Raw genomic sequence first — 23,290 nt, 5'->3', positions numbered from 1 at the left:
CAAGGTGGGGGCTGCGCCGGGGGGGCAGGGGGGAGCGGGACCCCGAGGTCTGTGCCCCGCGGGGACCCGCTGCCCTGCCGTGCTGGGCTGGGACCCAGCGCTGGGGAGGAAGAAGCCACGTCGGGAAAAAAAAAAGGCTGTTTAATGCAGAGCCATGAGGCAGGGGCAGGACGGAGATGGTCTCCCTCTGTCTGTGCGTCCCGGGGGAAATGTGACCCCGTCTCCCAGCACCGCCGTCTGTCCTTCCGTCTGCACGCAGCCCCCGTGCTGCATCCCGGCGCCTAGCTCCCTGCGGGGACGGAGCGTGTCAGCGTCCTTGGGGGTAGTGGGCACACTCGGGGTGTCCCAACAGGGCACCACCCCGGGCATCAGCCCCTCCAAGCGATGGTGGGTGAGGGCAGGGTGCCAGGGATGGGCGCAGGGGCGAGGGAGGCTGTGGGGTCACTGCTGGGGGCTCCCAGCGTGACCCCGTCCCCGTGGGGTCCCCTCCCCGCTCACCCTCCACGAGGAGCCGCGCGGTGGAGCGGTCATCGAAGGCGTCGCAGGTGTACGAGTCCTCATCCTCGGGGCCCACGCGGTGGATGATGAGCGTGCGGTAGCAGTCCAGGTTGCAGATCTCGTACTTGTCCCCGGCGAAGATCTCGGTGTCCCCGCGCAGCCAGCGCACGCGGCCCCGGGCGTGCGACACCGTGCACTCCAGCGTCGCCTTGTGCCGCGCCAGCACCGTCTTGTCCCGCAGCGGCTTCACGATCCTGATGGGCAGCGCTGGCGTGTGGGGCAGGGACATCAGCATCGGGACCCCAGGGGCCGACCGTGTCACTGTCGCGGCGCTAGAGCCCGGCCACCCCGCGCACGAGCTACCTTCCACCTGCAGGCTGGCCTCGGAGGCGGCTGTCCTGGCCGCAAAACGGATGCGTCCCGCGTCCTCGGGGCGCACGGCGCAGAGCAGCAAGAAGTGCCGGGTCCCTGCGGGAAGTGGAGATTGGCACCCCAGTAAGCGGGGTGCTGGGACCCTGCCCGGCCCTACGATCCACGCCAAATGGAGCTCTCCCTTTCCCAGCCCCAAAATGGGTGCGCAGGCTGCCCGGTGCGCGGTGCATGCGGCACCTTCTTGCCGTATCTTCACCGTGCTGGACACCTTGATCTTCTCCCCGTCGCGGAGCCACTCGCCCGCCACGTCCCCGTGGGACACCTCGCACGTGAAGACGGCGTTGTCACCTTCTCGCACGCGGGCGTCCTGCAGCTCCTGCACCACGCGGACCTGGTGCTCTGCGGGACAGGGGCAGGGTGCTGGGACCGGGCAGGCGCCAGCACCTTCGCAGGGGGAGGGTGTCCAGGGGCCGTACCGTGGACGTGTAGCGTGGCGGAGGCCTGGCAGTCGCCTGCATCGCAGGTGTAAACCCCGGCGTCGGCCAGCTCGCAGTGGCCCAGCTGCAGGAGGCGGCGCCGACCCACGGAGTAGATGCGGCAGTGGGGCCCTGGCCGCAGCTCCCTCCCGTCCTGTGCGGGCAGCGGGGTCAGGGGGCGCCGGGGGGGCTGCGTGTCCCCTGCCCGCAGCCCTGGCCGGGGGATGAGGGTGCTGCTGTCAGCACGGGTGGGGTGGCTGTGAGGCCTCACCTTGAGCCACTTCACCTCGGCGGTGGGGCGAGACAGCTCGCACTCGAAGGTGGCGACCCCCGACTCCGGGACCCCCAGATCCCGCGGGAGCTTCAGCATGGTGATGGGAGGCTCTGAGGGGAGAGGACACGGGGCGGAGAGCTTCAGGGGAGAAAGGCTTCGGCTCGGGGGTGCAGGGACAGGGAGCGGTGCCTGGGGGAATCTCATCGCAGGGATTTCATGCACTGCTATGGGCAAGCTCCCCATGTGCCAGCACGTGCCCAGAGTGGCCCTGCTCAGCCCTGCCACCTCCCCGGGTGGAGGACAAGCAGTGCTGGGTCCCCATGTCCCCCCAGTGCCGTACCCCGCACGAGCAGGCGGGCGCTGCAGCGCAGGGTGTCGGTGGTGAAGGTGACGGTGCCCGAGTCCTGCAGCGTGAGCCCCTCCAGCGTCAGGCTGTGCGTGCAGCCCGCGGCGCTGATCCGGCACATGCTGCTGGGCTTCACCCGCACGCCGCCCCGTGCCCACACCCCGGGCACGCCGGAGTGGGACAGCTCCAGGAGGAAGGTGGCCGTCTCCTTCTCGAAGGTCTCCACGTCTGCCAGCGGCCTCCGGATCGACACCTTCCGGGCTGCGAGGGACCACGTTGATGAGCGGTGCTCACCCATGCCCCAGAGCCTCCACCTGCCCAGTCCTTGCTGGAGCAAGCCCCGAATTCAGCCCAGTTTACCAGGCTCCCACTGCTGCCTTCCCACTGCCCATCCCCAGCCCCGCTGCCCACCTCCCTGTCCGAGCACAGCCCTTCCCTGCAGCAGGCGGTGCCCACGTCCCCGTCCCCGTCCCCGCGGGGCCAGGCGGTACTCACGCTCCACGCTGAGCTTGGCCTGCGTGCGGTCGTGCAGGCTCTCGCAGCGGTAGGTGCCGCGGTCGGAGGGGCCGACGCTGCGGATGGTGAGGGTGCGCCGGCGCCCCGACTCCTGCAGCTGGTGCTTGCCGCTGGGCTGGAGGAGGACGCCCTGCTTCAGCCACTGCACCTCGGCCGCCTCGTGGCTCACCTCCACCTCCAGGCACGCATCCTGCTCCTCCTCCACCACCACGTCCCGCAGCTTCTGCACGAACAGCACCTGCGCCTCTGCAGGGCCAAGGCGTGGGCACGGGGTCGGCGTGCGGCCCCGGGGCTGCCCGTGCGGGTCCGCCCCCCCGTCCCCTTCACACTCACCTTGCACACTCAGCCGGGCCGTGCTCAGCAGCCCCTCGGCGTTGGCCGTCACGGTGGCCGCGTCGGCCGGCTGGCACCGCCGGACGGTGAGGCTGTGGCACAGCCCGCTCCTGGCCACCAGCAGCCGCTCGCCGGGGACCACGGGCTGCCCGTTCAGCTGCCACGCCACGGCCACGTCCTCGGGGGACACCATGCACTTGAAGGTGGCGTCGTCCCCCTCCAGCACCGTCAGGCTGTGCAGCTCCGCGATGATCTCCACCACCCTGGGCACTGCAGCGGGGGCGTCAGGGCGAGTGCCCCCCGGCACGGGGCGGGGGCTGGAGTTTTGGGGGCCCCCAGCGCAGGGGGCTTGTGCTCACCCTGCACCGTCAGCGTGGCCAGCGTCCGGTCGTCGTTGGACTCGCAGCAGTACTCGCCGGCGTCCTCGGGCCCCACGCGGCTCAGCACCAGCGAGCGCTCTCGCCCCTGCACCCGGACCTCCCGGCGGGCGCCGGGCGCCAGCGGCCGCCCGTCCTTCAGCCACACCACGTCGCCCCTGGCCTTGCACAGCTCACACCACAGCACCACCGTCTCGCCCTGCCGCGCGCGCACGTCCGAGAGGCCGCGCAGGAACTTCACCTGCAGCTCTGCACAGCCCAGCCCCGTGCATCAGCAGGAGGGTCCCCTCCCAGTGCGCCGCGGCGTGTCCCCCCCAGCGACGCTCACCCCGGATGCTGACATCGAACTGCATCTGGTCGTGGGGGGACAGGCAGGTGTAGACACCGGCGTCCTCCTTGGCCACGTTGCAGAGGACCAGGCTGTGCACGCGGCCGTCCTGCCGCAGCTGGCAGCGCTCGCCGGCCACCACGTGCCCCTGGGGACCCAGCCAGGTGACGTCGGCTCGCTCCTTGGACACGACGGCAGAGAGCACGGCGCTGCCACCCTCCAGCACCAGCAGCTTCTCCCGCTCCTCCTGCTTGTTCACGAACAGCACGGGCGCCTCTGTGATGGGGAGCGGGGGCTCAGCCCGGTGTTGGGACGAGGGACACCAGCCCTGCCCCCCCCGGGGACGTCTCGGCGGGCTTACCCTTGACGAGCAGCGTGAAGTTCACCTCGTCGTCGCCGGCATCGCAGAGGAAGACGCCGGCGTCGCCCAGCTCCGCTTGCTTGATGGTGAGGCTGCGCGCGGGGCCCTCGCTGCACACCAGCAGCCGCCCGCCCGAGCGCAGCGTCTGCCCGTCCTTCTGCCACTGCGCCGCCGCCGCCTCCGGGGACAGCCGGGCCACCAGCGTGACGCTGTCCCCCTCCAGCACCTCCAGCGGGCTCTGCGCCTCCTCCTTGTTCACGATGCGCACGGGCTGCGCTGCGGTGCGCGGGGGGACACGGCACGGGTCAGGGGTGAGCACCGCAGGGACAGGGTGATGCTGCTGATGGGGGGGACTGCTGCGGTGCCACAGCACATCGCCGCAGAGCAGGGGCAGTGGGGTGACAGTGCAACCAGCTGAGGGATGCCCGAGTCACTGGGGGTTGCAGTGGGTCACAGCGGGGCTGACTGGGGGTCTCTGTGAGGCAGGCTGGTCACATCTGGCAGCTAAGCTCCCCCCGAGGACGGGGCCCCAGGCAGGAATGCTGACAGAGCCCGCTCCCGCACCCCCCCCCCGCACAAGCAGCCCAGCAGCTGGGTTGGGGCCATTAATTTCCACCCCCCTCCCCAGCCCAAGCGCCTTGCTGGGATCGGGGATACCTGCCTGCACCACCCCTCTCCCACCCCGCGCGGCCCGCTATCCCCAGCTGATAAAGTCTGGGGCTGAGCTCAGCCCTTGGCAGCCAGAGCAGGAGGAGAGGCGCCTGGGAGCCGGCCAAGGATAAATTTAACCAGCCCCTGCCTGGGGAGGCAGGAGGTATGCGTCTGACGGCCCTGACATGCCCCTTCTTGGCTGACAACTGCAGCAGGACTTGGGGACAGGACTCCCCCCCTCCCCTGGTGCTGCTACCCTGTCCCCTGCCACCAGCAGGTCACAGAGCTGTCCCCTCCCCTCGCCGACGCTGGGTTAGCCTCAGGACATGCAGGAGAGGAGGACGCGGCACCAGGGGAGCGAGGGACATCCACCCTCTCACCTGCCACCTCCACGCTCGTCACCATGCGGTCGCTGGCAGCGTCGCAGACGTAGCACCCCGAGTCCCCGGGCTGTGCCGCCCGCACGGTGAGCTCCCGCAGCGCCCCGCGGGACACCGCCTGCACCCGCTCCCCCGGCTGCACCTCGCGGCCGTCCCGCAGCCAGCGCACGGCAGCATCGGGCCGGGACAGCTCGCAGGCCAGCACCAGGTCCTCCCCGGCCACCAGGCAGCGGTGCTGCGTGGTGCCCGTGTTCCCCACGATGGTCACCGGCGGTTCTGGAGCTGGAGAGAGAGACACGGTGTGGCACCGGGAGCCACAGCCGGTGGCTCCGGCTGCAGGGTGGCGTTGTGGGGTGGGGGGAGAGGAAGGCTCCCTGCATCCTGTCCTGAGCAGTCAGCCTCTGTCAGCACCAAGTGCACCCTTGGGAGGATCCACTGCACCCTTGGGTGGTGCCGTCCCACGAGGGAGCTCCCCCTTACCTTCCACGGTGATGCAGAAGATGATGCTGTCGTCACGGGTGTCGCAGAGGTACTCCCCCGCATCCCCGCCCGTGGCACCCAGGACGACGAGCGAGCGGCGCGCCCCGTCCTCCTCCAGCCGCACGTGCCCCGTGTCCTGCAGCTTCTCCCCGTCCTTGTACCACTTCACCTCCCCGTGGGCGTGTGAGAGGAGCACCTCCAGCACCAGGTCCTCCATGGCCCGGCAGCGCCGGCGGGTCAGCAGCGCGTCCCTCTCCAGAATCCTGACGGGGGGGTCTGCGGCACCGCTCAGCACCACAGCTACCATTAACCACGGCCGGGAGCCCCTCGTGCGAGGTCTGGCCCGTGGGGAGCCATGCCGGGGGGCTGCCCACAGCACGGGTGCTGAGGGGAGGACCCCCCCCTCCAGCTTTGACCACAGCCCCCCAAATCCATGGGTGCACAGTGCCCCGTGTCCACGCGCCCAGCACCCAGCGCCCCAGCCCCTCGCTCACCGGACACTTGGACGGTGAAGGTCACCATGTCATCGCCAGCATCGCAGGCATATTTTCCAGAGTGCTCGGCTCGAGCAGCAGGGATGAGCAGGCGCCGGTGGGCGCCCTCCTCCTCCAGCACCAGGCTGCCCCCAGCCTCCAGCCTGACGCCCTCCTTGGCCCAGCGCACGGGCGCGTCCGCGCGGGACAGCTCGCAGGCCAGCGTCACCGTGTCCCCCGGGGACACCTTCACAACCGGGGGAGGTCTCCGTGGCTGCAGGATCATCACCGGGGGCTCTGCAAGGACAGCGGCACCCACAGCTCCAAGCAGGAGCCAGTCACCCTCACCCGGGCTGGGAAAGGCTCCCCACTAACCTGACACCTTGACGTCGAAGGAGACGGCCTCGTCCTTGCTCTCGCAGATGTACTCGCCCGTGTCCTCCGCGCTGGTCCTGGGGATGAGGAGGCAGCGCCGGGCGCCCTCCACCAGCAGCCGCAGGTTGTCGGACTCGTCCACCTCCAGCCCGTCCTTGAACCAGCGCACGGGGGCGTGGGGCACGGACAGCTCGCACCGCAGCTCCACGCGCCCCGGCGCCAGCACCGGCAGCTCCAGCGAGCGCTGCGCGGGGTGCAGGATCCTGACTCGCGGCTCTGGCGGGGCACAGAGGAAGGGTGAGAGCTGCGAGCCACGCCGCTCCTCCCGCTGCTTACCCTCACCTGTGTCCCCGTCCCCGGGGCTGTGCAGGCGCTGGGTCACAGCCTCTCCCCCCCAGCACACGGCGGCAGAGCTGCTGCAGGGCAGGAGCACACGTCGCAGCCCAGATTCCCTTCCCCTATGGCATCCCAGCTGTGCCACCAACCTGCCACCACGACGTGGTAGGACACAGAAGTGTCTCCAGCATCGCAGACGAACTCTCCCGCGTCCTGCGGCCGGGCGCAGGGCAGCACCAGCCGGCACCGCGGCCCCTCGCGCTCCAGCACCAGGCTCTCGCCCTCCTCCACCTCCTCCCCGTCCTTGTACCAGCACACCGGGGCCTCGGCGCGGGACAGCTGGCACCACAGCTCCACGCGCTGCCCGGCCGTGTAGGCGTGGGGGGCGCCCTCGTTGGAGCTGACGATCCTCACCGGCGCCTCTGCCCGGGGACAGGGGGCTCAGCGCGGTGACAAGGCGGTGCGTGAGCCCCAGGCGAGGATGTCACCCCCGGCAGCTCACCGATCACAGTCAGCCTGAAGCTGGCGGCATCGTCCCCGGCATCGCAGGTGTACGTCCCTGAGTCCGACAATGCAGCTGCGGGGACGTGCAGCCTCCGCAGGCATCTCTCCGACTGGACGGCCAGGGTTTCGGAGGGCACCACGGCCTCGCCGTCCTTCAGCCAGCGGACGGGGGCTCCCTCCGGGGACACCTCGCACTCCAGCAGCACCGGCAGCCCCACCAGCACCTCCTGGAGCTGCCGGCCTTCGGGCACCGGGGTGATGCGGGCCGGCGGGGCTGGGAGGACCAAGAGGACCAGGGATTGGGCTGTATCCCCCGTGCCTGGCCCACACACAGGGTGGGCTGCGGGGCCCCTGGGCTGCCCTGGCAGGAGATGGAGCAGCCGGCCCTGCCGAGGAGCTGCAGCTGCTGCACCCTGCGGTGGGACAGCAGGGAGCCAGCGCAGGCAGCAAGGGGGAGGCGAGGGCAGGAGAAGGGGCAGGGGGCTGCCGCTGTGCCACACACCCACCTGCCACGGTGATGTTGTAGAAGACAGAGTCGCCGCCCACGTCGCAGACGAACTCTCCCGCGTCCTGCAGCCGGACGCAGGGCAGCACCAGCCGGCACCGCGGGCCCTCGCACTCCAGCACCAGGCTCTCGCCCGCCTCCACCTCCTCCCCGTCCTTGTACCAGCACACCAGGGCCTCGGCGCGGGACAGCTGGCACCACAGCTCCACGCGCTGCCCGGCCGTGTAGGCGTGGGGGGCCCCCTCGTTGGAGCTGACGATCCTCACCGGCGCCTCTGCCCGGGGACACGGGGCTCAGCGCGGGTGGGTCGACCCAAGCTGACAGTGGGGCAATGCAAAGCCCTGCGTGGGGCAACGGCTTCCCCTGCTCACTGGTTTTAAAGCTGGAAGCCAACATCTGATCCATGTCCTGCATGGCACAAGCGATTGGGCTGCCCTGCCCCGGGGCTCCCTCTGCTCTCGCCCCTCTGGTGCCCCAACTTCAAGCCTGGCTGTAAATCCCCGCATGGTGCCAGTCCCCATCCTTCCTGCTCACCCCCCGGGACACCCTGCTGAGAAGCCCTCAAGAGGTCAGGATGCGGCCCCTGTGTGGCCACGGGTGCTCCCACCACCACGTCCCGCATTGCAGCGGGCTGCAGCTGGCCAGGGCTGTGCCGCAGGTGCTCAGCCCGGCCGCGGGTGGCACGGGGTACGGCTGGCACTAAAGCACCCTGCCGGCACCCGACGCAGCGACCTGCCCTTGCCCCGGCCCCATGCTGGGTGTCTGCTCTGCCACCCTCCGAGGGGTTTTCGGCCCCGTCAGGGCTCGGTGCCGGCACTCGGCAGCGCACCGCAGGGCAGCAGTGGCAGCCGGCCAGCTCGCAGGGACTGAGCTGCACCACGCCGAGCCTGCATCCGCCCCGCGCCCCGATCAAACGCCCCGCGGCTCCCTGCCCAGAGGGGCCTGCTAAAAGCAATCACGTCGCTGGGGACACTGAACCTGAAACCCCCGACCTCCTGCTTGGGTCCGCTATTTCCCCATGCCCCCAGAACCCCCTTCAGAGCAGCGGGCGGTGTTAATCCCTTGGGAAGCGGGCAGCGAGCCCACGGCAGGGTCAGACAGAGTGAGACGGGCCGAGAGCTCCGGCACGGAGATGCGGAGGTGGAAATGGGCCCCACAAACAAAAACCTCTGAAGCTGAGGAAGCACAGCCACGGTGCAAATCCACCCGCAGCCACCACCCGGAGGGCTCTGCATGCAGGAAGCACCACACGAAGGAGGAGGGGGCGATGCTCCAGCCCCACCGATGGCCCCAGGGACCCCCAGCGCCCGGCAGCCGCCAGAAAACCCGGAGGCATCTGGGGATGTCGGGGCTGTGGGCAGCTGGGCTCGTGCACTGCAGCAGCCCGGGGGATAGCTGGGATGCCTGGGGGAATCCAAGCGTGCCGCAGCGGCAGCGCCGTTGCCCCCAGCTAAACCTGCCTCCTTGCCAGAGCGGGCACAGCCCCAGGCTGCGGCACCCCCTCGCGCCCCGCTGACACCGGTACCCGTTACCCAGTGACCCAGCACTGAGCTGACCGAGCCGGGCTCCCTAAGACCCTTGAGCCTGTGGTATGCCAAGCTGCCGGGCTGAAAGGCCGAGCTCCAGCAGCTGGTGCTTCCCCTCCCTGGCGTTACAGGAGCTGAACTTCCCATGCACCAAACTGCCACAGGACGGATGATGCCTCCTGCATCCAAAGCACTCCAGGCACTGCCTGTCCTTTCCGTGGGTGATTTTGACTCCATCACGCTAAAATCCCTTCTTTCTTCCCCCTCCCGGCAGCCACCGTTTCGCTGTTTCTCCCAGCCTCTCTTATCACCCATCACACCGTGCACCTGCATCCCCTGCCATTAACTTCCCCCCCTTGGCCACCTCCTGCAGTTGCGGAGAGCTTTTATCGCTGCGCTCAAACTGCCCTGTCACCAGGCTTTCCCTCTGCCCCCGTGGCCTTCCTGTGTTTGTGGGATTGTGTGTTTTGGGGCCAGCAACAGGAAGCCTTTCACTCCTTTTCAGGTTTCATTATCTTTTGCCATCTGAGCCGCCACCCACCCGTGCCAACAACCGCCCCGTGACCATGGGAGCCGCTGCGCGGTGCCGGCCCCGCGTGCAGGCAGCAAACCCGGCTGGATCACCAGTATCCAAGCAACCACTAATTTTTAGGTCAGCAATTAACGCTGTCCGTCAGCTCAGCCTCCAGCTGCGAGCCACCCCACGCCAGGTGCCGGTGCTCCTACCCACTATTTTTAGACCCTTGAGGGAGGTTTTGTTTACCGAGCAGCAAACACCCCAGTGCAGGGATGCTGGGTGCCAGCCCGCAGGGCTGCAGGGTGACCGAGCAAGCTGCCCGGTTTGCCAGCCAGCCCCGGTAGTTTTACGCACCAAAACTGCCACAGAGACCCCTGCCTGACAGGCATGCTGCTGAGCACGCACCAAGAGCATCTCTGATGTGCCACCAACACCTTTCCCCTTTGGTTCTGGCCATGCCCCACCCCGGGACGCGTCCCCACACACCCACCTGCCACGGTGATGTTGTAGAAGATGGAGTCGCCGCCCACGTCGCAGACGAACTCTCCCGCGTCCTGCGGCCGGGCGCAGGGCAGCACCAGCCGGCACCGCGGCCCCTCGCGCTCCAGCACCAGGCTCTCGCCCTCCTCCACCTCCTCCCCGTCCTTGTACCAGCACACTGGGGCCTCGGCGCGGGACAGCTGGCACCACAGCTCCACGCGCTGCCCGGCCGTGTAGGCGTGGGGGGCGCCCTCGTTGGAGCTGACGATCCTCACCGGCGCCTCTGCCCGGGGACAGGGGGCTCAGTGCGGCACCCACGTGGTGGCAGCTCCCAGCGCCGGGGATAAGGAGAGGGGCAAGGGCACATGAAGTCACATCCAAGCTCGTGCCTGCGGCGCCCAGCTCACCCGTCACGGTCACCACGAAGCTCACGGCGTCGTCCCCGGTGTCGCAGGTGTAGGTACCGGCATCCGCGGGGGTGGCCGAGCGGATGAGCAGCCTCCGCACGCAGCCCTCCGCCTGCATGGCGATAACACCGTCCAGGGGCACGGCCTCGCCGTCCTTTAGCCAGCGGACGGGGGCTCCCTCCGGGGACACCTCGCACTCCAGCAGCACCGGCAGCCCCGCCGGCAGCTCCCGGAGCCGCTGGGCTTCGGGCACCGGGGCGATGCGGGCCGGCGGGGCTGGGAACCAGCGCAGAGGATAAAAACATTAGAGGCAGCTCCCCACCTGCTGCTCTTTCACTTGCAGGACCCCAGGGCGAGCGCCCGCTTACCTTGCACATGCAGCGTGGCCGAGTCTCGCACACCGCCAGCCATGAAGGTGACCGTGGCACCGCTCTCGGCCAGCTGCGCTCCCCGGATCAGCAGCGAGTGCTCCGTCCTGCAGTGCTGCACGCCGTACCGGCCACCCTCCTCATCCCCCAGCCTCGCACCGTTCAGGAACCAGGCACCCTGCACCGAGGCCGAGAGCTCCAGGGAGAAGCGCGCGTCCTCGCCGTCCCACACCCATGCGTCCTGCAAGCCCCTCTCCAGGCGAGCCGCGGGGGCTGCAGCACAGCGGGAGCTCAGTTCCGGCAGCCTGCCAGCAGCCAGCACCCACACGCAGCTCCCGCGCTGTGCAGGGCACCCCGCATCCCCAAAGGGGTCCCCAAGGGGCTTTGCACCCTCACCGAGATGCACGGATCCGGGGAACTCCACGGGGCCGCTGCGGCCGTGCTTGTTGACGGCGCAGACGCGGAAGCAGTAGTCGGCCTCGCGGGGCACGCTGTCGCCCAGCACCTGCACCCGGCCGGCCAGGTCGGTGGTGAGGCACTGCACCCACTCGCCGCCCGCCGCCTCCCGACGCTCCAGGACGTAGGTGCTGGGCGGGCGGTGGTGCACGTCGGGCGCGGGGCACCACGTCAGCAGGGCCGCGTTGCTCTGCTCCGTGCTCATCTGGGCCGCCACCGGCGCGCTGGGGGGGTCCCGCTTCACACCTGCAACGCACAGCCTGCGTTGGCTGCAGCGAGGCTCCCAGCAGGGTGGTTGGGGGGGGATAACGGGGGGCAGGCAGCCTTTTTCACTGGGATGTGCTTCAGTGCAGCGCAGTGCTTGTGATGAAGCTCTGCAGCCTGCCAGCGAGACGGGAGCCCTGCTCAACACCTTGTCCCCAAAGTGCCATTGCAGCCAGCCCACCTCTCCCCCGTGTCAGCCCCCAGTGAACAGGGAGGACGGAGGGTGTGGGGCAGCTCCACGCAGCCTGGCCCTTACACTTGACCCGGAGCTGGGAGGACGTCTGCGACTCCCCAATGGTGAAGGAGATGACGCCCGCGTCCTCGCGGGTGACGTGCACCAGCACCAGGAGGTGCGTCCTGCCGAAGCTCTTCAGCACGATGCGGGGCGACTCGTGCAGCTGCAGCCCGTTGTGGCTCCAGCAGATCCCCTCCACGGCCTCCCGCGTCTCCACGCAGAAAGCCGCGTTCTCCCCCTCCATCACGTCCAGCTTCCGCGGCAGCCTCTTCACAATCACCCCTAGGAGAAGAGACGTGTGAGGACGCTGGGGAGCGGGCTGGGCTGGCCGGAAAGCAAGGAGCAGGGCTGGGACAGAGGAGGAGGTGGTTGAAAAAGGTCACCTCGGACGGAGACCTCTGCGATGCTGCGCCCCTTGTCCTTCATCTGGCAGAGGTAGATGCCGTCGTCGTCGGTGCGGGCGTCGCGGATGGTCAGGCGCCGCACCACGCCGTGGTCCTCCATCACGTACTTGTGGCTGGGCTGCAGCTCCCGGTCCTCCAGGAACCAGGCGGTGGGGATGGTCTCCAGCGGCACGTGGCACTCCAGCACCGCGTCCTCCCGCTCCGCCACCTCCACGTCCTCCAGCTGCACCTGGAACCTCACCCGGTGCTCTGCCGCCAGGAGAGACGGGCGCTGAGGGTGCACAGCACCCTCCTGCCCACCTCCTTGGGCACCGGGGACCGCCACCGCCAGCCTGCCCACCCCCGGGAGGCTGCACCCAGGTCCTGCTCGCCGAGCGTGAGCACCCACGTGTGCAGGGCCCCCGCATTCCTCCCATGTCAGGAGCATGGCCGCGGGGGTGGCAGACGGCAGACCCCTGCTTCCGCCAGCTATTTTGGGTCGCAGCAGCTGGGAAGGAGGAATTTGGTATGGGGAGCACCCAGAGCCTCAGGAAGCAATGCCTCCCTGTGCTGAAGCACAGCATGGACTGGGGAAACAAAAGGATGCCACCACCAGCACCTCAGCAGCGAGTTGTTGGGGCTGCAGGAGGGGGCATCTTGCAGCAGGGGCTGCGGGGAGCAGGGCAGCACCGGGCACAAGGGAGGTGAGGGGTGGGGATGGCCCCACAGCCTTGATCCCACAGCCCCATCTGGGAGGGACCCCAAAGCGCTGCATGCACCCCGGGTGCCCCAGTGTGCGCAGATGCCTGCCAGGCAAAAAAAACCCTGACCCCACAAGCCCATCCCCGGGCATGCACCTACCCTTCACCTGGAGCTGCACGGCGCTGAGGGTCTGCCCGGCCGTGTTGGAGGCGGTGCAGACGTACAGCCCCTGGTCCTGGGGCTTGCAGTACAGCACCTTTAGGATGAAGTAGCCCTCCCGGTCCTCGTAGATGAGGTGCCGGCGGCTCGGCGCCAGGGGCTTGCCGTCCTTCTGCCAGACGATCTCCGGCTTGGGCTTGCCGGTGACATAGCAGCGAAACTTGGCGTGCTTCCCCGCGCTCACGGCGAACGCCTTGGCCCCCGGCACCCTGTTGGGCACCGGTGCCCAGGTGTCCGCCCCTGCGTGCCGGTGCCGCCGCGGCTGCCGCTCGGCCAGCAGCTGGGGGCCATTGGAGGGGGAGCTGCCGGGGGTCCCATCCATCGCCCGCGGCTCCACCAGGAGCACGGCCGCGGCCAGGGCCTCCCGGGAGCCGCTGCGTGCCCGGCACACATAGACCCCTGCGTCCGGGGGCCGGGCGCCGAACAGCTTGAGGAAGTGCCAGTCCTCCGGCGCCTGCCCCACCGCGAAGTGGCTGCTCTCGAAGAGGTCACCGAGCTTGTGCCCGTCCTTCTCCCACTCCAGCAGCGGGCAGGGCTGCCCGGACACCCGGCAGGAGAAGGTCACGTCCTCCCCCCGGCACACCCGCAGGGACGAGGGCCCGACCAGGAAGATGGGTGCCTGGCTGCCCGGGCATCCTTCCTCCTCCTCCTCCTCCTCCTGCCGTGACTCCCCCGCCTCCACTTTGAGCGTGGCCGCGGCGTAGGTCTCGCCAACGCTGTTCTTGGCCTTGCAGACGTAGAGGCCGCTGTCCTGGGGGGTGACCCGGGACACCAGCAGGCTGTACACGTTCCCCTCGGCCTCCACGTGGAAGCGGCCCGAGGGCTCGATGGGGGCCTTGTCCTTCTCCCAGAGGATGCTCGGACGGGGCTCGCCCGTGATCTGGCACTTCAGGACGGCGTCGGCGCCACTTTGCACCGTGAAGGCGCGCGGGTAGGCCAGGAACCTGGGGGCTCCCCCAAGCCCCTCCATCACTGGCTCAAGGCAGGAGGCCAGCGGGCAGCATCAGCCTGGGGGCACAGAGAGCAGGGAGGGGGCTCAGGCTGCGGCAGGGGGACCTGTGTGGAGCATCGTGCCCTGAGCAAAGCCACCGAGCCCAGGGTCAGAGGGGGGGCCCTGCCCAGATGGGCGCAGGCAGCCGCTCGCTGGGCCCCAGGGTGTTGGGGATGGGGGCGGCCAAGGAAGGCCTGGCCCTGGCCCGGGCCCGTCCCCACCCGCTGGGGCATTCCTGCAGTATCGGGTGGTGGCAGGGCTGCATTCCTGCAGCATCTGGGCTGGCTCAGCGCACAGGTGCTGATAAGGGGCTGTCATGGGGCTAGAGGCATCCGGCCGCATCCGGGCGCTTCCCGCTGGGCTCAGCGGGGCAGGGGAGCTGGGGGTCCCCGGGAAGAGGTGGTCCCATGGGCAGGATCCCCACCGGGGGTGGCCAAGGCCAGGACTGGACATAATCCATCGCTCAAGCCCCCGCGGGACAGGGGGATGGCCGGAGGGACGGGTCCTGCTTTCGGAGGGCACTGCCTCTGTCCGCAGCACTGCAGGTAACCGTGTCCACCAGCACAGGGCAGCGTGCTCGGTACCCCCCCGGGGTGAGCATGCACTTTGGCCTCTGTCTACACCACGGCCAAGCCGGGCAGAAGCCTTTGTGCCTCCCCTGGGGAGAGCAGGAGCAAAGAGAAACCCAAATATTCCCTGGCTGGGCCAAAGGTGAAGGTAGGACAGAGACCGTCCCCGAGGGCCAGCTTCTGCCCCAAACCCTACCCCAGTCGGTGCACCCACACAGACACATCCCTGCCACCTTCCCCAGACCCACGGGCCACCCCCTGGCAGCCCCCCCAGAAAGACACAGGCAGCCCCGATGGCTCGGCTGCTCCTCTCCCCCCCCCAGCCACCCCCTTCGCCAGTCACCCCGCTGTGCCCTGCCCCACACACACCTCGCTCCGACGCCTCTTCCCCGCGGCTCCCGCACCGGCACCCTGCTCCTGCTGCTTCCCCAGCTCCGCTCCCCAGCGTCAACACGCGGGCACCGAGCGTTACAAACGCCTGCAGCTGCTGTCCCCAAAAATACCCTCTGATGACACGCCGGGTTGATAAGGCCGAGCCTGCTCCATTCAGCGCCTCGGCGGGGCAGGGCTGGCCTATGTATAGCACCCGGCGGCAGGGCGCCGCAGCCCGGAGGCTCTGGGGTGCAGCAGCCCCGGTCTGGGTGCGGGCTCGGCCAGGCGCAGCAGGCAGCACGTTGGGTGGGGTGCACGGCGCGGGGACGGGAAGAGCCACACAGGATGCGGGACGCACGGCTGGCGGGCTGCAGCCGGGTGGGTGCAGAGCCGGGGCTGTCCCTGCTGTCCCCGCGCCCTGGCGATGGCAGCCCCCCACCCTGCGACCTCGGGGTGTCTCAGCCATCTGCAGCACCAGGGTGCCCAGCCTGCCTCCCCCATGCGCCTCCCCATGCTGGGACCTCACAGGGCTCTGCACACCATCACCCTGCCCAAACCGCGCTCTCAGCCTCCTGCTGTGTCCTCCCGCCCCCCAAAAAAAAATAAAATCTGCATTTCCACCAGCCCGGGGACACCCAGCACCACGAGCTGCAGAGCTGTCCCAGAGCACCCCGTCCATCCCAGCGGCGCCTTCCCACCCGCAGCCTGCCCCCCAGCCCCACGCACCCACCGCAGCATCCCCCCTGCGCCCCCCTGCCCGGGCGCCGTGCCCCCCCCCCCCCCAGACCACACTGTCCTTGCAGTCCTCACATTCCAGACGTCTCAGCGCTCTCGCTGCCCAGAGATAATATTCAGGGCGAGCAGACGTTTGCGTCAGTGTCAGATACGTCTCAATGCCACCCTGCCCCGGGCGGAGCGCCGCGGGCAGACGGGCTGGGCTGGCAGGCAGCGCCCCACGGCAGAGCCCCCCGAGCCCCCCGGCCATGCTGCTCCTCCTGCACCTGCTGCCCGCCGTGCTGCCCCCCGCTGCCCTGGCCAGCTGCAGCGGGGCCGGTGCCGAGCGGCAGCTCGTCCTGGCCAAGGTGCGGGCGCGGGTGCTGGAGCACCTGAGCCCCCCCGTCCTGCAGGAGGAGCCCCAGAAGGAGGCGAGGAGGGTGCACCGCAGAGACGTCCTGGAAAGCGCCGACGTGCAGCCCGAGGAGCCGGAGGACACGTCGCAGGTGATCCTCTTCCCTTCCACAGGTGAGAGATGCATCCCCTGCTGGGATGGAGAGGGTGGAGGCGTGCTGGGCTGGGGCACGGGGTGCTTGGGAATGGGGCAGGATGTAGGGGGATAGGATGCTAAGGGATGGGGCATGATGCTGAAGGATGGAGCAAGATGCTGAAGGATGGAGCGAGGTGCCCAGGGATGGGGCAGGACGCTGGCAGAGCGGGCAGGATGCTCGGGGTTGGGGCAGGGTGCTGGGGTGTAGGACAGGATGCTATGGGAAGGGGACACATTAACAGCATCCGATGGCACAGGGGGGCTCGGTGACCTCCCTGCGCAGCTCAGCCAACCCCGTTCCCGTGGAGCACTGCCTGGTGCACAGCCCCAGCTGCTCCGGGGGACTGAATCCCCCGTCCCTAGGCCATGGGGAGCTCGGTGCGGGGTGCCACAGCCGTGCCAGGCTGGCCTCAGGCAGGGCTGAGCAGAGCCAGGCAGAGCCATGCCGCAGGGCTCGGGCGCAGCGCAGCGGCTGCTGGGTGGCACTAGGTGTCAGCTGCACGGTGCCAGCAGCAGGGCGCCCCCCCGCAACACCCACAGGTCCCTCCATGCCCCGTCCCCCGCTTCAGGCACAGCACCCTGAGCCGTTTTCTCTCCCCGCAGATGTGCCGTGCGAGCCCACACAGCCGGACAAGCTGCTGGAGGAAGAAGGGATCTTCACCTACCTCTTCCAGCCCTCGGCACACGCCCTGAGCCGCACGGTGACGTCCGCCCAGCTCTGGTTTTACACCGGCCCCTCGGCCGCCCCCAACCACTCTGCCCCCGACGTGCTGACCCTCTCCCCGCAGGGCCGGGTGCCGGTGGCAGCCACGGTGTCCCGGACGCCCGAGCACTGGACGGTGTTTGACTTCGCCCCCGCCGCGCTGCCCCACCTGGTGCAGCCGCTCTTCGTGCTCCTGGTGCGCTGCCCCGGCTGCCCCTGCCTGGCCGACGGGGACAAGATGCCCTTCCTGGTGGCCACCACGCGTGCCAAGGGCGGCGAGAGGGCTCGCCGCTCCGCCGTGCCCTGGTCCCCGGCCGCCCTCAGCCTGCTGCAGCGCCCGTCCGAGGACGTGGCCGCCCACACCAACTGCCGCCGGGCGTCCCTCAACATCTCCTTCGAGGAGCTGGGCTGGGACAAGTGGATCGTGCACCCCAGCAGCTTCGTTTTCCACTACTGCCACGGGAGCTGCGCCGAGGGCCACGGGCTGAGCCACCGGCTGGGCGTGCAGCTCTGCTGCGCCGCGCTGCCCGGCACCATGCGCTCGCTGCGCGTCCGCACCACCTCCGACGGCGGCTACTCCTTCAAGTACGAGACGGTGCCCAACATCCTGGCCCAGGACTGCACCTGCGTCTAGCGCCTGGCACGGCACGGCCGGACCCACGCGGGGCTCCCCCCTGGCCCCCAGGGCCCCCGCAGCCCTGCCCCAGCCCCAGATGATGATCCCATCCCAGGGGGTGGAGGAGTCGCTTGCTTGGGAGCTGCGCGGCCCGGGGCAGGGATGAGAAGGACGCGGAGGGGAGGTTTCGGCGGTGCCACCCTCCTCTGTGCCAGCCGGGTTTCGTGGCCCCAGGCTGTCCTGGGTGTGTTGGTGCTGCCAGCCCTGCCCCGGGGCTGTGCCCAGCCCGCAGCAAGCCAGGGCACGGGGCTCAGGGCCAGCAGTGCCTCCTGCAGAGCTGCCGGCACGATACGTGCCCCACAGAGGCAGCCTTGTGCCAGCAGCCGGCTCACCCCAAATTTCTCCCCCCACCCCAAAATAAAAGACCGGGGCTGCAGAAGCAGGTCCCCGCTCCTGCAGCAGAGCGCAGCCACCTGCTGGGCAGGGACGGGGACAGGGCTGGGGTGGGATGGGTGTGCCAGGGGCTCACACAGGTGGCAAGGCTGGCGGCACGTGGTGCTGCGAGCCAGCCCGCTGCCAGCGGCACAACCTGTTTGTGAGATTAGCGGGAGGAGTGAAATAAAGCTGTTTTTACAAAAGCAGCCTCAAAGTGCCAGCTTCCACAAGAAACGGCCGCAGAGGCAGCGTGTGGTTATGCAGTGGGACGCAAACTCCCTGGAGGCTTTAGGCTGGAGGAGGGAGGGGACAGGCGAGCTGCACGCACCCAGCATGCGGCAGCGGGGAACGGTCTGCTGAGAGGGGTCGGGCTCCAACCCCCTGTCCCGGGGAGGGAATGGGGTGTGCTGGCCGAAAATGGGGCACGGGGTGGCTGGTGGAAACCCGCGGCTGATCCAGCCGTGGGGCAGGGGAGAGCCGGAGCCAGAGGGCAGGATCCCACCCAGCTGCGGCAGACTGGGGTGTGCGAGGAAACCCCTGCTCCAGCTGTGCAGGAACGGGCTGCTGGAGCAATCCCGCACGCCACGCCAGCAGAGGCTGCCCCAGCCGAAGCCGCCCCCGCACAGCTGGAGCAACTGAGTCAGCCCAGGCCGAGTGGGGACGGCCGGGTCCCACCACGGCCCCAGCGCCCCTTCCCTCCCCTCGGCAGCGGCAGCCGGCCCGCCCCAGCCCATCTGCGTAGGATCCCTTTCCCACCCCTTCCTCCCAGAGGACCGGATGCAGAAGTTCAGTACAAAACGTCTCCAGCCTTTACTGAATATAGATATTAAAAAAAAAAAAAAAAGTCACAATCATCCAAGTACAAAACAACGCTACAAAATCACTGCGCGACCCGTGCTGAGATGATCAGAAATGCCCAACCGGCTCCCTGCCGACCCCGGCTCGGGCGCTGCACAGCCCCGCCGTGGGACGGGGATCCAGCCCCACAGAGGGCCCCCAGCCCCATAGCAGGAGGGGATCGGCTTTGGTCCAAAGCCCGGCCGGCCCCGCGGTGAGCGGAGCCGCTGGCAGGGAAGCGGAGGAGACGGGAAGGCCGGCCCCTGCCCTCTGCGCACACATTCCCGGCAGGACAGCCCCAGCCACTTCTACGTACCCATGTGTGAGGGTGTCCCACGGCTCTGCCCCCGCTGCCACAGCCCCTCGGGGACAGCGTGGGATCCCACAGAGGGAACCCCCTGCACCCAGAAACCTCTTCGTCCCCTGGAAAGAGCAGCCGGGAAGGGGAAAGGCAAAGAGGAGGCAAAGAGGGACCTGTGTGTCCCCACCACACCTTCCAGCAGCAGTGCCACCAGGACGTGTCCCTCCCACCAGGAAAGGTCCCTGCTGCCACCTCTGCTTCTAGCTCCGTGCCCTGCCCCGTGGGATGGCCCGGCCAGCCGGAGCCCGGGTGCAGCCCCCACGCCGCAGGTATCAGTACTGCTGCCGTGACCTGCACGCGCTCAGCAGCAGATGACGGCGAGCACGGGGGGCACAGGGGAGAGGCACAAGTGGGAGATGCTGCGGGAATGGGGCGTGGGAGAGGGAAAAGGGGGTGAAATGGGAGACAGGGAGGGGAGGTGCAGGCCTAGAGTGGGTTCCACTAAGGGAGTATAAAAATGCCAGGGTGCACGCTGCTGAGTTTATAAAAATGTACAAAAATAAGATATTCCCTTTGTTAAAAAAAATTAAGAACAGTGAAGGAAGGTTCCCCAAGCCCCAGTCCCCATAGCTGCCCACTGGGACAGGGATGCCCCGGCCAGCCCCACGGGACAGACGCACGTCACCGTCCCGAGCTGGCAGCCGCATCCGACCGGCCGATCCCGCCGTCCTCCGCGCTCACAGCCCTGCAGGAACAAGAGGAGGGTTAGCAGCCGTGCCTGGGGGTGCCCCGTCACCCTGCACTGCCCAGCTGGATCCGTCCCGTCCCGTCCCGTCCCGTCCCGTCCCCTCCAGCTCACCCGTGGTCCTCTCGCAGATGCTGCCGCCCTTCTCATGGGCCAGGTTGAGGCGGTTCTGCTCGGCGGCGATGCCGTTGGCCTCGGGGCTGCTGCTGCGAGAGGGGCTGGGGGGCTGCGGGGGCGGCTGGAGGTGGAAAGCCATCTCCAGGTGCTCCTGCGCCATGCGCAGGTGCTTGCGCAGCCGCTCCAGCTCGTGCTCGGGGGGAGCGCCGGCCAGGGCGAAGCGCTCCGCCGCCGAGTTGGCCAGGTTCTCCCTGTAGTCCAGCTTGCCGTTGGGCAGGGGGGCTTTCAGCGTCTCCTTCTTCAGCGAGTGGTAGGTGGGGGGCGCGCTGGGGGCTTTCTTGGCGTACTGTGGCGTGGGGCTGCCGCCGGGCGGGTGCGGGGGGCTGGCGGTCTGGCTGAGCGCGTCGCGGATGCGCCCCACGCCGAGGTGCAGGAGCTCGCAGAGGTTGAGGAAGAGGCAGAGCCCGCTGACGGCGTACATGATGAGCAGGAAGATGGTCTTCTCGGTGGGGCGGGAGACGAAGCAGTCGACGGTGTGCGGGCAGGGGCTGCGGCTGCAGACGTAGGACGGGCTCACCTCGAAGCGGTACAGCAGGTACTGCCCGAAGAGGAAAGCCATCTCCAGCAGCGAGCGGCACAGCAGGTGCAGCACGTAGGCGCGCATCAGCCCGTCCTGCTTGATGCGACGCCGGCCATCGTGCTTCTCCCCGCCCTCCGTGCTCTTCTCCTTCTCCACCTCGATCTCCTCGAAGATCATGGGGTCCTCTTCGTTATCGTCCTCCGCCTCCTCGTAGTCCCGCCCGGCCCCCCGCCGCACCACCGGCATGCGTCCCCGCGGGGCCACCGGCGCCCGGCGCCGCGAGGACTCAGGCATGCGGGCGATGCGGTGCATGGCGAAGCCCAGGTAGAGCACCGAGGGGGTGGCCACCATGATGATCTGGAAGATCCAGAAGCGAACATGGGAGAGCGGGGCGAAGGCGTCGTAGCACACGTTCTCGCAGCCGGGCTGCTGCGTGTTGCAGACAAACTTGCTCTGCTCGTCGTAGTAGATGGACTCGCCCCCCACGGCCGTCAGCACGATCCGGAAGACGATGAGGACGCTGAGCCAGATCTTACCCACGAAGGTCGAGTGGTTGTTGATCTCCTCCAGGAGCCGCGTCAGGAAGCTCCAGCTCATCCTGACCAGGCAGTTGGCTCAAACCCTGCGGGGAAGGGCAGGCAATAAGGCACAGAACAAACTACGGTGCACCTCGCCTGGCCCCCCCAAAGCAGCGTCCTTCACCCCAGCGCTGACATCCCTTCCCCTACCCACCAGCAGCATCCGGGCAGCACTGAGCGGGGAGCACCCGGCAGCTCCCAGCACCTCCTCCCCGTGCTGCTGCCAGCCAGGGGAGTAGGGGAAAAGCCAGGACACTTACCGTCCCTTACAGGACACATCTGGGGGAAGAGTCAGCAAGGCCTGGGTAAACAAGGGAGCATGGCAGCGCCAGGAGGGCGGGCGAGGGGACAGCTCCCTCCACCCCAGCGCCGGCACCCGCCTGCCACCTGCTCCCGGGCAGGTCCCCGAGCCACGCTGCACCCTGTGGCGCGGGCACGGCGGGGGGAGCAGAGCACGGGGAAGGAGGGCGACGGCAAAGGGCAGCATGGGGCGGCGGGGGAATTGCAAAAAGTCCCAGAGAAGCCACTGGCACCGGAGGTCGGGGAGGAAATTTGGAGGAAAGCAACCCAGCTTCTGGCCAAAGGCGCAAGAGGAGCCACGCCACCGCCACCCAGCAGCACGCGCTGGGCTGGTGCAAGGGAGGCAGGTGGCGGGGCTGCCGGGGGGCTCGGGGGCAGCAGCAGAAGGGACGCGTCCCCAGCCTCGGGCGAGCCCCTCTCCCTCCGGGCAGGTGTCCCCAGGAGACCACCGGTGCCTCTATTGTTGTGCTCCCAGCCCTCCGCCAGAGCCGGGGGGCTGCGTGGCCGGGCTCAGCGCCCTCCGCACAAAGAGCCCGGCGCGAGCACCAGGCGGGACACCGCGCGTGGCACCGGGCGCCCCGGCCCGGCCCACCAGGGCCACCACGCTCCCTGGGGCCACCCACCCTCGACGTCCCCGCAGCACCAGGCCCCCGGGAGCCCCCCGGAGCCCCCCAACGGGCAGGACGATGCTTTGCGCCCGCACCGCAACGCCCCGACCCCAGGGCCGGAGCGGGGGGCCCCCGGTGGCCGAGGGGAGCCCAGCCGCGGCCGGGGCAGCGCGGAGCCCCCCGGGGCAGCGCGGAGCCCCCCGACCCCCCCGAGCCCCCCGCCCCGCATCAGCCCCCCGCCGCCCCACTCACGGCGCTCCGGGACGAGCGGCGCACAAAGCGGCGGCACGGCGCTGCCGCCTCCCGCCGAACAAAGGGGCCCGGGGCCGCCCCGCCCCGCGCCCGCCCGCCGCCGGTACGCGGCCCCCCCCCCCCCCCGCCTCCACCCCGGCCCCGCCGCCGCCCCGTTCTCACCTCCCGGCCCGCCGCGGCCGCGCAACTTCCCGGCGGGCGGGGCGCTCCGCCCGGCCGTGACTCAGGGCCGGGGGGGCCCCCGGGAGCCGCCGAAGCACCCCCCCCCGGGGGGCCGGTTCAGCCCCCTGGGCGCACGGCGGTCGGGGCCGCTCCCGCTGGGGCACCCCGGGGGGTCGTGGGGTCTGGGGACGTGGGGGGGGGGGTCCCCAGGAGCCTGGTCCGAGAGGGGAGGGAGGCGGCGCTCCGGGCGTGCGAGCCCCCCGGAGTAACGGTGCTGCCGCGTCTGGTGCCAGGTCTCCCCCGCCGGACCTCCCCGTGAGGAGCGGGGGGACGGGGAGCAGGCAGGAGCTCTCCTGTGGAGCACAACGTGCCTGGGGGCTCCTGGCGGCCCCCATCTCTTCAGAGCGAGGGGTGCTTTCTCCCCCCACCCCCTCCCAGCCAGCTCCCTGGCTTTGAGGCACCCCCAGCTGCACCCCACACACACGGCACCCCGGCCACGTGCTTTGTCTCCGCTGCTAAAATTGTCCCCGGAGGTGTTTGTCAGGCTGGGGATCCCCACGCCGGCTCAGCCAGGCCCACCTCATCCAGGGCAGAGCAGCCCGCTCCTTGTGCAACCCGGAGAGCCGGGGAAAAGCCGGTGCCCGCGTGAGGTTGTGAAAGGCCGCTTCGCCCTGCCGAAGCACGCTTTTTGGTTATTTTGGGCCCGCTGAGTAACGGT

General features: G+C 69.4%; 3 protein-coding genes across 10 annotated transcripts; 1 reads left to right on the top strand and 2 right to left on the bottom strand.

Annotated features, from left to right (window-relative positions):
• Nucleotides 1-126: 126 nt before the first annotated feature.
• OBSL1 (obscurin like cytoskeletal adaptor 1) lies at nucleotides 127-15,699 on the bottom strand. 5 transcript variants are annotated; one of them, XM_066999269.1, is made up of 27 exons: nucleotides 15,072-15,699; nucleotides 13,083-14,198; nucleotides 12,222-12,491; nucleotides 11,860-12,120; nucleotides 11,280-11,585; nucleotides 10,884-11,156; nucleotides 10,516-10,791; nucleotides 10,119-10,391; nucleotides 7,587-7,859; nucleotides 7,079-7,354; nucleotides 6,726-6,998; nucleotides 6,241-6,516; nucleotides 5,887-6,162; nucleotides 5,393-5,668; nucleotides 4,913-5,194; nucleotides 3,882-4,157; nucleotides 3,521-3,796; nucleotides 3,175-3,441; nucleotides 2,816-3,085; nucleotides 2,462-2,728; nucleotides 1,961-2,227; nucleotides 1,618-1,730; nucleotides 1,347-1,500; nucleotides 1,108-1,269; nucleotides 862-966; nucleotides 499-765; nucleotides 127-289 (listed from the first exon to the last, which is right to left on the bottom strand). In XM_066999269.1, the coding sequence occupies exons 2-27, from the start codon at nucleotides 14,110-14,112 to the stop codon at nucleotides 282-284; spliced, it is 7,053 nt and encodes a 2,350-aa protein (XP_066855370.1). In that variant the 5' UTR covers nucleotides 14,113-14,198; nucleotides 15,072-15,699; the 3' UTR covers nucleotides 127-281. The 5 variants fall into 5 exon arrangements, with proteins under 5 accessions (XP_066855370.1, XP_047928118.2, XP_066855372.1 ...); XM_048072161.2 differs by having other exon boundaries at nucleotides 13,083-14,150; nucleotides 15,072-15,698; XM_066999271.1 differs by lacking the exon at nucleotides 7,079-7,354 and having other exon boundaries at nucleotides 13,083-14,150.
• Nucleotides 15,700-15,910: 211 nt separating this feature from the next.
• INHA (inhibin subunit alpha) lies at nucleotides 15,911-18,115 on the top strand. The gene is made up of 2 exons (XM_048072183.2): nucleotides 15,911-16,316; nucleotides 16,942-18,115. The coding sequence occupies exons 1-2, from the start codon at nucleotides 15,968-15,970 to the stop codon at nucleotides 17,673-17,675; spliced, it is 1,083 nt and encodes a 360-aa protein (XP_047928140.2). The 5' UTR covers nucleotides 15,911-15,967; the 3' UTR covers nucleotides 17,676-18,115.
• Nucleotides 18,116-19,751: 1,636 nt separating this feature from the next.
• Nucleotides 19,752-22,711, bottom strand: LOC106029819 (gap junction gamma-1 protein-like). 4 transcript variants are annotated; one of them, XM_066999064.1, is made up of 4 exons: nucleotides 22,411-22,427; nucleotides 21,511-21,551; nucleotides 20,090-21,294; nucleotides 19,752-19,975 (listed from the first exon to the last, which is right to left on the bottom strand). In XM_066999064.1, the coding sequence occupies exons 3-4, from the start codon at nucleotides 21,267-21,269 to the stop codon at nucleotides 19,968-19,970; spliced, it is 1,188 nt and encodes a 395-aa protein (XP_066855165.1). In that variant the 5' UTR covers nucleotides 21,270-21,294; nucleotides 21,511-21,551; nucleotides 22,411-22,427; the 3' UTR covers nucleotides 19,752-19,967. The 4 variants fall into 4 exon arrangements, with proteins under 4 accessions (XP_066855165.1, XP_066855166.1, XP_066855164.1 ...); XM_066999065.1 differs by lacking the exons at nucleotides 21,511-21,551; nucleotides 22,411-22,427 and adding an exon at nucleotides 22,573-22,711; XM_066999063.1 differs by lacking the exon at nucleotides 21,511-21,551 and having other exon boundaries at nucleotides 22,411-22,533.
• Between the last annotated feature and the right edge of the window lie 579 nt (nucleotides 22,712-23,290).

Source organism: Anser cygnoides, chromosome 6 (assembly GCF_040182565.1).
Source record: "Anser cygnoides isolate HZ-2024a breed goose chromosome 6, Taihu_goose_T2T_genome, whole genome shotgun sequence".
Taxonomy (NCBI): Eukaryota; Metazoa; Chordata; class Aves; order Anseriformes; family Anatidae; genus Anser; species Anser cygnoides.
Note: the sequence above shows the minus strand (reverse complement) of the source record. Positions and strands in the feature narration are given on the sequence as shown.